This window comes from Pezoporus occidentalis, unplaced genomic scaffold (genome assembly GCF_034315485.1).
Source record: "Pezoporus occidentalis ecotype Australia unplaced genomic scaffold, CSIRO_AGI_Poc_V1 ctg242, whole genome shotgun sequence".
Lineage (NCBI taxonomy): Eukaryota > Metazoa > Chordata > Aves > Psittaciformes > Psittacidae > Pezoporus > Pezoporus occidentalis.
The window spans coordinates 643,959-657,043 of record NW_026914308.1 but is presented as its reverse complement, the minus strand read 5'-3'; the positions used below and the strand labels follow the sequence as shown (position 1 = coordinate 657,043).

The window sequence follows — 13,085 nt, the reverse complement described above, 5'->3', positions numbered from 1 at the left end:
AAAGGAAAGTGTATTTTTCCATGTGAAGACCACCCTCTGGTGATGGAGTCAGCATTTGTGAAACCCTAAGTGGGTACAAACACCATGTCTGAGACAGCAGCTCAGTGGGGGCAGCTTCAGATAGTTCTGGGAAAACTTAGACTAACATGGGACAGCCAGCTGCAAAAAGCTTGGGTTTTGAGTAGGTTTTGAGTATCCACATCTGAGGGATGCTGCGGAGGTCGGAAACTGAGGGAAATAAGGTCAAGTAACTCGACCACATAAAAATCATTGCCTAAAAGGCCACTAAAGGAGCAGGTGCTGGGTACAGCAAGTGGGGAAAAAGGAGCAGCAAAACTGGGCTGTAGAAATACCTGGAGTTAAATATAAGGAGTGAATGGAATAGTTCAGGTTATAATGGAGATACTAACCCACTGGGAAGAAAAAACTCAACTCCTTCCATCCTGGAGGCATCCCAATGGCTGACCTCCCCATGCCTACATGTGTACTGCACTGTGAAGATCCCACCCCATGCCCTCCTCATCCCTCTCCATAGCCAGGGCTGAAGTTCACTATTAAGAGCTGTGTGTACTTGCTAAAGCTTTTCACTGGAGAGCCAAACCAGCGCAGTCCCAGTGGAAGCAGCTGAGGGGATTTAATTCCAAACACATTTACATTCTTATGCAAATATTTGGAAATAATCAACTCCCTCACTTACCTACAAAGCTGAGTTAAGTGTTTCCATGGGAACAGCAACTATTAACCACTATAGTTAATGTTTTCATTCTGGTACTGTCCACACAGCTCAATGAAGATTGAAGACAGCTTGTACAAGGCGCTGTATGAGTCCCTTGTTGAAAGGCAAAGATTAATGTTTTCCGAACTTCGTGATCAAGACCAGTCCTACCTAGACCTGTAAGAACATGGCCAAGTTTGCTTGCAACGAGTCCAGGAGCTTGTCCTACACCATTTAACTAAATCAAGAGTCCTATTTACATAGTTCCACCTTGAATCCTACAGCATTTCACGGTCAGATAAAGACCTTAACAATTAGCCCCATAATATGAGAATCTCTCTCTATGCCTCAATCTTTACCTGAGTATAAATTTAACTTAAATACGGCTGAGATTAGCAGTGGTGAGGCCATATAGGGGCAGGACACCATTAGGGGCATCTTGAAAATCAAAGAGGTACATTTCTCCCTTCCGCGTGTGGTAAAAATCAAGTTGGAGCTTAAAAGACCCTAAAAGGCACAAGACTTTGGAAAAATGAACACACTGAGGGTTGTTTCGTCCCCCCTCAGGTTTCATGTCCTCAGCCATGGCCAGGTTTCAAGCTCCTTTGCCACATGCAGGGCTTGAAAGCTGTCTGATGAATGTGACCAGAGCAGGAGCTGCCATCCCACCTCACCTCTGGATGACAGTGATGCTCAAAGATGCAGAGGTACCAGACCGGAAACCTCCTCCCCATTGCCACAGGCTCTCCTGCCAGATGGCAACAACAAGACCTGGCTGATCCTCCTCCTTCACCTTTTATCCTCACACTTTAGTTCTCCATTTGCTTCCTTAATACCTTTTCTTTTTTGCCTCCTGTAAAACGAGCAGCTGGTTCACCCAGCTGAGACCTTCCCAGAACAGCAGTGATAGAAAAGCACAGCTCTAAAGGCAGCACATTCCTGGATGGGTTCCTCCTAAAGATTCACGGAATCATCATAGGCTGGTTTGTGTCAGAAGGGACCTTAAAGCTCATCCAGGGACACCTTCCACTAGAGCAGCTTGCTCCAAGCCCAGTCCAACCTGGCCTTGAGCACTGCCAGGGATGGGGCAGCCCTTCACCATGCTCACAGTGAGAGAGCTCCAAAAAGCAAGCCTGAAGTGAGAACAGTGTGCCACAAGGTCTGTGTCTCCATGGGGAACCTTATGGGTGGTCCAAAACCCGACAAGGTTGAACACAGAGAGCTCATAGTGTGGCTGTCCAAGCCTGCTACATCCCCAAGCCATCGATGTGGTGGATTTCCTGCCCCCATGTGCTCCCCCAAGGCAGCCTGTAAGCAATAAAGCATCAGAGGTAGAAAATGCACTTTATCTTGCCACTCCGTACTGAGAACCTGCTTCTCCTTTAAAAGGACAAGACTTCAAACAAATGCAAGGAGTCAGAAATGATTATTCCAAATCACTCCCTCCTCCTCCTCACCTGGGACACATCAGGCTGATTCTGAGTACGAGCTAAGCACTGGAAGGCAAAGCCCTTGCTATAAAAGCCTGTGCAATTTGAAATGATTGATGGGACCATGGGAATCTGTTTAAATTGCCAGAATCAACCACCACACAAAACCATTGTAAGTTCTGAATGAATGCAGCCAACTCTCCTCTTCACTGTTGAGAAGAAGGTGCTTGAAGAGACTCGTTTGCACACGATGACGGTGCAACGGTGACATAAAACCTTAAGGGGTAATTGCTCCTCTCCCTATTCTGACACCCCATAATAAACAAACAACCTCCCACCACAATGTTCTGCCTGCGACTGCCAGAGGAATGGAGCTGCTGGCAAGTTTTCCAACTCTTTTTGGGATGTTTTGCTTCAAATGCCAACAAGGCTCCATGAAAAGTGCAGCCACCGCTGGGTGGCTTTGGTGGTACCTGTCCCTCCCCATGCTGTCCCTTGTCCATGCCACCCCCTTTGTAGAGCCCAGCCTCTGTTTTGTCAGCAGAATTCATTAAAGGAACTGGTACCAGCAGTGCCAGCAACTTCCACCATCATCCAGGGTTCAGATGATGGGAGCTGCTGAGCTGCCCTTGCAGGAGGCAGCATTTCCATGTTCACTCCAAGTGCTGCCATCCCAACCCATGAGACCTCCAAGACAGCCCCAGCCTTTCCGATTAGCACCTTCTGCCCTTCTCTGTGCCAGGACTAGAGAGGGCTGCAGTGCAGCACGCTGGCTCTTCAGAAGATGCTCAGTTTAGTTGGGTTCATTAAAGGAAGGTGCCGTCCATCCCACATGCTCCAAGTGCAATGAGCGAAGTCCTTGGTCCACCCATGCAGCAACCCACGCTAAGACAACAGTCAGGGCAACAAATGTCCCCAGATTCCAAGGAGGAGGAAAACACAAACAGGTTGACCTTGAACAAGGCCTCCAAAGTCCCCTTCTAGGGAAGAGGAAGATGCTGGAGCATCTGAAAGAGACACTGCACCTCTTGTCACACACAGGCAGCCACCCCGGTCCCAGGAGAGGTGGTGACACTCCCAAACATTGATGCCGAGACACCCAAGTCCAGCACTCACTGATGAGCTGAACTATAGAAATGCTGGTCCCAAGTGGCAGCTACAGACACCGCAAAGCAACTGGTTTCTGTACAGACTGAGCTCCTCTTGCTTTCAAGAGCTGGTTTAGACACTGGCTGGGAAGGATGGGATGGGATGGGATGGGATGGGATGGGATGGGATGGGATGGGATGGGATGGGATGGGATGGGATGGTCTTTCAGCAAAATCACCAACATATGCATGTTTGCAGGAGGAAAAAGGTCTTACCTGTTTCTCCCCATATGGGCAAATATTCATCCTGCTGTATGTCTAGCATGATTTCCAGTCCATTGCCTGTGCCACCCTTAACTGTGGTAAGAAGAGGCCGTCCTTCTTCTCCTGAGTTAAACATGTAGCATTTCCCATATTTTGTAAACACCTGCGAGGAGACAAAAGAGAAATAATGTAATATGTTCCATATAATCAACTCCTTTTCCCACATGAACAAGGGCAGAGCAATGAGAAACAGCCACACACCACAGCTCCAAGGGAAACGTCTGCAGGTAAATCTAACCTGGTTTGATCATTTAGCATACGGTGTTCCCCTGAGAGAAAAGATGGAAGAAAGGAAAGGTGGTTTAGAGTAGTGAACAAATGTATTCAGCAGCTCACCAGTCGTATCATGTTGAGTCTCCAAGAAGCACATGTACATGCTGTGATGGAGCTTGTACTAAAATATAATGTGATTCATAGAATCATAGAATCCCAGCCTGGTTTGGGTTGAAGGGACCTTAAAGCTCATCCAGCTCCAACACCTTCCACTAGAGCAGCTTGCTCCAAGCCCCTGTGTCCAACCTGGCCTTGAACACTGCCAGGGATGGGGCAGCCACAGCTTCTCTGGGCACCCTGTGCCAGTGCCTCAGCACCCTCACAGGGAAGAGCTTCGTCTTAAGAGCTCATCTCAATCTCCCCTCTGGCAGGTTAAAGCCATTCCCCTTGGCCTGTCCCTACAGGCCCTTGTCCAAAGCCCCTCTCACTCATTGCTTTCCACCCAAAGGGAGCAATGTGAACGATGCCTGCGCTCTCTCAACACAATGCCAACACAAATTCTCATGAACTTCTCACCCTGCTACTATTTGGCAACTAATAAAGAGTTAAAACCACTTGGACAAATGAGGAAAGATTTCCTCCACCATTTTTGCTCCTCTTTAGTCCCATTTTGGCCTCTCTTGAAAGAAACTCTGGGCAAAGCCCAGCTAGGGGCTCCCTGGCCACCACCAGCTCTGTAAAGCAGGGCTGCCACAGGTTTCCAAGTGGGATGGACATGGGTTTCCAATGAGGGGGACATGGATTTCAAGGAGGGTGAATCTTGGTGGGGCAGCAGAGATGTGACACCTCTGATGGCAGTGGCATGGATGATTTTGGTCACTGATGCTCTTGCTCAGCCTTCCCCTGGAGTGGAGGAACATATGGAAAACCAAAGACTAAACCACAAGTCCCTCCAATGGCTTGCACTGACAGACCAGGGGACATGTAGATGTGCAGAACTTCCTACTGTACTAAAAGAGGAGAAAATGGCCCAGAGCCAGAGAGTCTGGGCTCTGCAATCGGGAAGCAACCAGCAAACATCAGAAATGAATATTCAGAGGGAAGGGATCCCACCACCAACAGCACATGCTGCTGCTGGCTGTGCTCCCACCAGGAATCACAAGTCACTAACGCAGTTGCTGAGCTCATATGACCCCATGATGACTCATAAGACTAAACAGAAGCTGGAGTCATCAGCAAGTTATTCCCCTCAAATATTGACACATGCCTTAGAATTATGGCATGAGGGAAGCGGGTGGGATCAGAGAAGTCAGAAATCACATCCAAGTTTAAAACCTCCAATCAGAGCAAAAAAAAGGCTGCAGAGAACATAAACCATTTTTTTTGGGGGGGATATACCCATTAAAAAATAATTTATATCCAAGCGAAAATCTCATTTTAATACTTGACCTATTAAACCACTCAAGCTGGAAAGATAAGCTGCACAACAGAAAGCCAGTGTCAGCAGCCAGTGCCCTATAGATGGGTTTGCCCAGATAAGCTTTGAAGGCAGAAGTCAACAGTTTCTAATTAGGATAGTTAAAAATACAGCAAGAATAAAACCTGCATTAGGGAGAATGATAGGAAAACAAGCAAGTTTATCTTGAGAGCAACCACGGAATGTAAATGCTGATTAAGGATTTAGATGCTGCTGTAGCCAGTGCAGGCTTCAGCCAAATACATGCAGGCAATTTTATTGGGCTTTTTATATGGCCGTTTGCAGCTGTAAAAATTGAAGTGTAAAACCTCCAGTTAGGGCATGATTATCCAGCAAACAAGATGTAAAGTGACAGGGCCCAAGGCTGCATGTCTGGGACGCAATCCCAGCAAAAGAAAACCAATTGTGACTTGGAAAAGGAAAGGATGTTCCTCCATCCCCTCCGGTCCACATTCAGCAAGCGACCATCAAAGTCCATGAAAGGTGCTGGCTATGGCCAAGAGCTCATCTGTCCCAGCGTCAGTAGATGATTCTCTTGCACAGTAGGAGATGTGAAACCTGTCCAGCCACACACAACGTGGGATGTGTTGACACATGTCTGGAAGAAATGCAACTGCTTCTCCCTGCTTCCCAACATCTGCTCCCCAGCAGCAGCAGACCCCAGGGACCATCTGACACATAGCTTAAATCCAGGTGCTGCTGGCATCAGCTGCATCGCTCCTGGGACTCGTTTCCAAGGAAGCCTCATGATTTTCTGCTGCTCTTCAGAATCGTTCAGGTTGAAAAAAACCTTTACAATCATCGAGCCCAACTGTTACTCCAGCACTGCCAAGCCCACCACTAAACCATGTCCCTAAGTGCCACATCTACATGTCCTTTAAATACCCTCAGGGATGGTGGCTCCACCACTGCCCCAGGCAGCTTGTTCCAGCACTTGATAACCCTTTCAGTGGATAACTTTTCCCTAATATCCAACCTAAACCTCCCCTGGTGCAGGTTGAGTCTGTTTCCTCTTGTCCTATTGCTTGTTACCTGGGAGAACAGAACGACCCCACCTCCCTGTAACCTCCTTTCAGGCAGCTGCAGAGAGCAAGAAGGTCCCCCCTGAGCCTCCTTTTCTCCAGGCTAAACAACCCATGCAATTGGCATTCGCCCATTGATCCAACCTGTCCAGATCCCTCTGCAGAACCTCCTCCTCTCCAGCAGATCAATGCTCCTGCCCAGCTTGGTGTCACCTGCAGACTTCTGAGGGTAGACTCAATCCCCTCGTCCAGCTCCTTGACAGGGCCACCACAAAGCACAGATCCTCATTAAAGCTTCTGGTATTTATCCATCATTTCATCTCTGCAAATGAGGCAGTTACTTATGGCTTTGTACAGCCAAATACCACACCAGAGCCATGACTGTGATATGACAGAGAACTTGAACGCTTGCCCCAGTGAGGAATCAGGCATCTTGGATGAATTACCCAGAGCAAGCAAGCAGCATGAAAACCTTGGGGTAGGGTTACCTTCAGGCTTAGTAGCTAAGCAAAGAACTAGTAGTGCTCAAGAGGACACCAACATGGGGATACATCAGCAAGCAGCATGGATGAGGAGATGTACAGAGCAAAAAAGCTGGGGAGGAACTGTTGGGAAGATACAACTTATTGTTCCATTGGATCTTCATTGTTCCATTGGATCTTCTTGGTTTCAGGCTCTTTTGGGCTCCCTGATAACAGGGAAGGATTCAAAGCGTTGCCAGATCATCGGGATAAAAGTATAGAGCTGTTCAGAAAGGCCACCATCAGCTTATACTAACTGCCACGGTACACCTGAGGCAGTAGACACGAGGCAAAGCAGAATGATTTAACCTCAGTTTATTATTCTTGGGGGAACACAGCGCTTCTTGCTGTTAGTAATGCTTTAACTTGCAATAAAACAAAGGCCCACAGAAGCCAGAAACAAAAATACAAACATGAACCTTGAGAACAGACTATAAAATACCAATGTTTCTTTATATTGATGGATCACCCGTTACTTTTGACAGCTTCTCTGAAAATCCCCATTGAAATACCAGGGTAAACATGCTCAAAGTCTGTAAAATAGTATTTGAGTGACACAGTGAGCCCTTTTTTAGTGTGTAAAGGGAAAAATGCGTATCCTGTGAAATTAAAAAGCAGACCAGGTGTATCTTGAGTAGGCTCCACATACAGAACAGAGGACACAAGCATCAGGAGCTCCAAGGCATCAACGTACACCCTGCTGTGTGTCAAACCAATAGTCCAAAAAAGACTGATATTCAAAAAGCAAGCAAGCCTGACCAAACTAATAGAGAAAAAGGTATTTCACGGTTTATAACCAGCAGACACAGGACAAGCATGTCTGCTGATGAATTATCCTTTCAATATGGAGCAAAACGATGGTAAAAGCAAGTAATTTGGAGCCCATAAATTACTTTTCTGAATCCAGACAAAGACACATGCTAGAGCTCACTGACAAGGCAAGACATTAGTTGTCAGATAAAGGTTCCAACCATTGAAGAGAGTAAATTAGCATCCTTCACTACCATCTTCTCTGCAATTGCAGTACACATGGTTCAGAGACCCATATCCTATCAAGCCACATTCAACAGCATCACGGACAACATAGCAAAAAGGAAAACAGAGGGGCTTTCCAGATAGGTCCAAGAGAACGTGAACATGAAGCTGAAAGGGCTGGAGGGAATGGAAATGGGTTTGGGCAGAAACACACATGAAATGATGGGGAAATGATCCTGTTTAGGAGGAAAGAAGACCTTATTTCTGAGGGCTTGGCAGAGCCATATGTCCCCGTCACTACCAGGTCTCCCATGGCACCGGCTGTGCCGGTGGTGGCATTGAGCCATGTCATCATTTCACTCGAGGTGTGAGGAGCAGCACGGTCTGGTTGGCTCCATGCAAGCACATCACAATGGTCCATTTGTTCACACCCTGGCAGGAGGTTGCTGTACATTATTTGAAATGAAATGACGGCTGTGAAGAGCAAATTGCAATGGATGCCTACAATAAACAGGTTTCTGAAGCGTCAAATCCCAAGGGGATCTCTTTCAAAGGGAGAATAAGCCTCCAATTACAGGTTAGGAAAGAGAGAACTAATGCTAATGGGAAAAAATGATTTCATCTTCCTTCCAAAGTGCAGAAGCAAAGAAGGAATTAAGTCCCTATCCTACACAGAGGAGGCTCAAGCCTAACCAGCCTTTAGGGCATCCTCTTTGTTGGCAGGGATTATGCATCCCAGTCCTACAAAAACACTGGGGGAATACAAACACCTCACAGACCCATGCATTCAGAAGGTGATTTGGTCGGTCAGTCTCAAGAGACTGTAAGGCAAGGCACAGCTCTTTCAGACATTAACATAAACCAGGAGGGGAAACACATACAGGTGACGTACTTTGCTATCTTCCTCCTCTCAAAGGAAATTTAGCTATGGATTTCTCTTTAAATCCATGTTTTTATATTGTTGGAAATCTGGCATAGGAGGATGTCAGACAAGCAAAATATGATCCATCCTTCACGGTGTCAGGTTTAATCTCACAACAGAGAAAAGTCATGGGGATGGAGCTCCGGAAAGCAGAGCCACAGAAGTTGTCAGAGATGTGTTTACAAAGAGAGGGTTTTCCTTTAGGCCTCCAAGATGGAGATATCCCAGTGGGGCTTGTCAAGCAGGGAGATGTTTCCTTGAAATCAGTCCAATGTCCGCCCACATCCCGCTGGGTACCGCTGTTCTAGGACTGCATGGGAACAGCAGGGATGTCAGCTCTGCTTTTATACATGTCTGCTGCTTTGAATAAGAAGTCATCCTAGGTACCACCTGAGGCTAAGCTAGAACATTAATGCCACCACAAGACTTGCTTTCCCAAACTAGCACCGACCAGCATCCTGAATGTAAGTCTACCACTGTGCCAAGCGGCTGTATATAATGCATAACACTCCTAATACATCCATCTCCACCTCCAAAACCACTTTTTGCCACTGGACAGGACCAACTCTCTTTTTAATTTGTTTATTAAAGGATGGCATTAAGCATCGCTCAGTGGATCACAATTCATCCCCCTGCATTCCACCCTTCAGGAACGGTGAAACTCGAGCAGCACTAACGCAGAGGCACCACACACTGGCACATTTAATTCATTTTCTTCTTATTTGTTTAATCGGCCCCTCCCTGTAATGGCACACTGGGGCAAGCATTTGTTGGAATGCTGAGTGCTTGTGGAGGGTCCTTAGAGCTGGCATAAATCACCTCCACAGCCCTCATGGCAATTTAGCGCGGGTTGAGTGGGTATTTAAAAAGAAATATAGCACTAATATTCTGACAGCAAATGAATAAACTATAATGGTGAAGCTCCAAATATTTGAGAATTATGTTGGTCCATAAACTAAGAAAACTGCTACCCTCTTCTCTGATCCCCATCAAGCCCTGATTACTTGCACAAATAACAAAGCGATGCAGAACCATGCGGTAGGAGCTGTTCTATCAGACCATTAGGTATCAACTGCAGGAAACAGCATGCTCCCACAAAAGTTCACCTCCCGTGTGAACACAAATTAACCCACAAACATTTCTTGCTTCCCAAGACTTGACTTGCAGAACACCATCCACTGGTCCTTCCATACCGTGATGCAGAACAGCGTCCTCTGCTTTTTACTGGTTTGGAATGGTTGGGGAGGAGAGAGTGAGGGTTTTGAATAAGAATTTCTCACGTTATGAAAATCAGTGCCCCAGCACAAGCACGAGGGGCGCATATGAATATGCATCATACGCAGGTGAGGTAAGGTCAATGGCCTGAGACACGTCAGGCTGGGATCGTGGTATCACCATGCTCGGGTTGAATGAGTTCAGACAAGGCAATAACCTGGATGATGCCCTCAGGAAGCAGCAGATGGTGTGGGAAGAGGAGCATGGCGGGTGATGGTGCGCTGTGTTCCTCCTTCGTGACCACCAAGGCTGTCCCTCCATGGACAAGCTTTGTGCATCCCAGCAGCAGGAGCCCTGGAGCCTTTTACCAGGTGCCAGCACACGGCTCGAAGGCCAGGATTCATTCTGATAATAATTACAATCTGTCTTCCTAACCTCTCCCCACTGATTCAGTTAATGAATTGCTTGCTGAACTCCCTCCCTACTGCGCAGCAGCACAGCCCTGTCTCCAGCTCAGCAGCAGCTCTGGGACTGGCAATGGCAGTACTGCTGCATGGACCTGCCAAAAACACCTTGAGAGCATCCAACAGGAGCCCATGGATCTCCCCAGCACTCAGCCTTGTGAAGATACTTATGCAGGTGCTATGGAGCCTTCTCATAGAGGGTAGATAAAACATCAGGACTTGAAACGTCAGTGTCAGATCCAAACTCTTTCAGCTAAGGAAGGGTATCACGAACCAAATGAGTTCTCTGGAAAATGCTGAACAAGCATCTTCAGGTCTCCCAGCTACCTTTTAAGCCATTAAGTAGCACTGCAAAACCAAAGGAGAGATGGAGAAATGCTCCTGAGCTGGACCATCCTGGTCATGGAGGGCAAGACTGGCTGAAGACTCCTTAGCCATGGCCTTCAGCTCCTCCACAACCCTCCTGAGATACCGAGAACACAGCTTCCTCCCCAGCCAATGCCAGAAGTGTTTTGCTCCTTGCTACAGAACTGTTCTTGTGTCTGGAGCTTTTTAGGCTATTCCCTGCCTTTCTGCAGAGCTGCACAGGAGACAGGCGTCAGCCTCGTGGAAAAGGACAAACAGATCCAAATACTCCCAATGGGACAACTTCATCTCATGCCTTCTGTGAAAGAAAAGCAGCAACTGCTCCCACATCCTTACAAAGAGAAGTACTAAATGTCGTACTGAAAACAGCATTGCTCTGTAGCCAGTGAAGCTTAAAGCCCTGGGAGGCTTTTACTGCTTATGGCTCCTGCCTGGAGTGAAATATCTGGGGCACAAGAAAAAGCAAAGCCTGTCCCCACCCAGCACAGGACTTGGGGTGATGCTCAGGACCACCATGGCCAGTGTGAAGGACCATGACCACATGGCCAGGTGATGGTATCATGCTCCCGCAGCCAGAGCAGTGCAGACACCCTTTCAGCATCCTCTGGCTAAAGGATTAACCTCAGGGAGCCCTTTCATCTAAATCATCGCTCAAGGAGCTGATTCAGCAAGAGATTTTTATAGCCTCTATTTACTATTTGTACAGCTCCAAGCAGCTTCTCGCTGCTCCAGGAAGGTGGTGGCACACAGAACCCCACAGTGCAGAGCTGGTGCTTCGAGTTACAGGGAGATATTAGGAACTACCTCAGAAACACTCGATCTAAGCCCCAGGAACAGGCACACAGAGCAAAACCCCAGCTCTTGCCATGAGCTGGGTGTGTTTGCTGTATACATCCCTCAGCTGAGCAGCAGCAACACAGTACTCAGCACAAGACATGAAGGCCAGACAGGAGCATCTCCTCCTGCATCCCTCCTCCAGGGCTGGGGCAATCTTGTTCCATCAGTGATGATGGATGAAAGCTCAATTAGTCCAAAGGCAAGATTATTTTATCCCTTAACTCTTCATTCAACTCAAAACGTGCCCAAAAGATCCTGATGCATGTGGAATTTCAGGTTAATTCTCATTACATTTGTTACTGGCTTTGCGCAAGGATGTCCCCAAACCCTGAGACTTTGGAAATGCAAGTGTGAAAAGCAGCAAGGCAAGACAAGGAAAGGGAGACCCCTTCATCAGAGCAAATGTAAGTGTGACAGGACACAAGGGAGCTGGGTAGCTCATCTACATCCCTTCCTATATCCAACACTCACATGTTTTTGGTGGAGACCTCCACCTATTACTGTCTAGTACAGTCTAAAGTCTATTTACTTGTTACCGAAGAGCTTAGTCATCTGCTGGCTCCTTCTTCACAGTTTTACTGCATGTCACACTCAAGGAGGTCTCAAAGGTCTTTATGGGCAAACACAGTTTCCCAGAGAATCCCAGATTTTGCTTTTCTTTAAGAAATACAGAGATACAGACATATTCCAACCATGCTACTTGGGCCACATGAGACACAGACGTGACAGCCTGAACTAGAGACAGACCCCAAGCTGTGAGAGAAGCAAGAAAATGTGCAATTAAACATTAGCTTGATCCACACCACCCTTCTGCTCTCTGGAGCATCCTCAAGCCAAGGGTCTGGAACTTGGGGCTGAGTACACGTGAAAACAAAACCAATGTGGCTTGATTCAGTGCTTTTACTTGTTTCTAGCTCATAATAACCTCAGAAGATATCCATAACCCAGGCAAGGAAATGAGTTTGTTCAGTGCACACAGCATGGTTTTCAAGTAGAAAAATATCCTTTTAATTAGCTTGCCAAGTGTATATACATATATATATATATATATACATGCACAGATATATCTGTGTGTGATATATAGCACTTGTCGGCCCCTAGAATGTGCTTCCTGTTTCAGCTTCACAATGCTGAGACGACGGTTTACCCACACCACAAAGACCCTTTTGGCACCAAGTGCTAAACCTTCAGCCCAATTACCCAGCTTCCATCCAAACTACACAGTTTGGTAGCCAAGCACCTATAGAGAAGTTTCTGTTTAATGTAAAGGCAGAAGCACTTTCCTGTGGCCAAGGCTATGCTGGGAGGGAAGAGCATTTGTTGGACAAACCCCACCACCGCGCTGTGAAGCCCTGGGAAGAGGCAGGCATTGCAATAATGCAAAATGCTGAGAAGCTGCACTCCAAAAAACAAACATTTTTCCTTTCAAGCACTCCCTGGGATGCTGCTCGACAACTCCGCTTCGCCTTCGCTCCCATTCACTGCAGTGGAAGTTCACAGTACAGCAAGCAAAGCT

The 13,085-nt window shown here is 47.1% G+C and overlaps 1 protein-coding gene across 3 annotated transcripts in view; it reads right to left on the bottom strand.

Moving 5' to 3' along the window:
* LOC134165563 (acid-sensing ion channel 2) overlaps positions 1-13,085 on the bottom strand; it is a 436,549-nt gene that overhangs the window by 43,965 nt on the left and 379,499 nt on the right. For all 3 annotated transcript variants that reach the window (XR_009965572.1, XM_062622508.1, XM_062622509.1), the window contains exon 2: positions 3,510-3,660. Coding sequence is in view for 2 of the 3 variants with exons in the window: in XM_062622508.1 (XP_062478492.1) it covers positions 3,510-3,660 (151 nt within the window). In the remaining variant the exon portion in view is untranslated. The remainder of the gene's footprint in view (positions 1-3,509; positions 3,661-13,085) is intronic.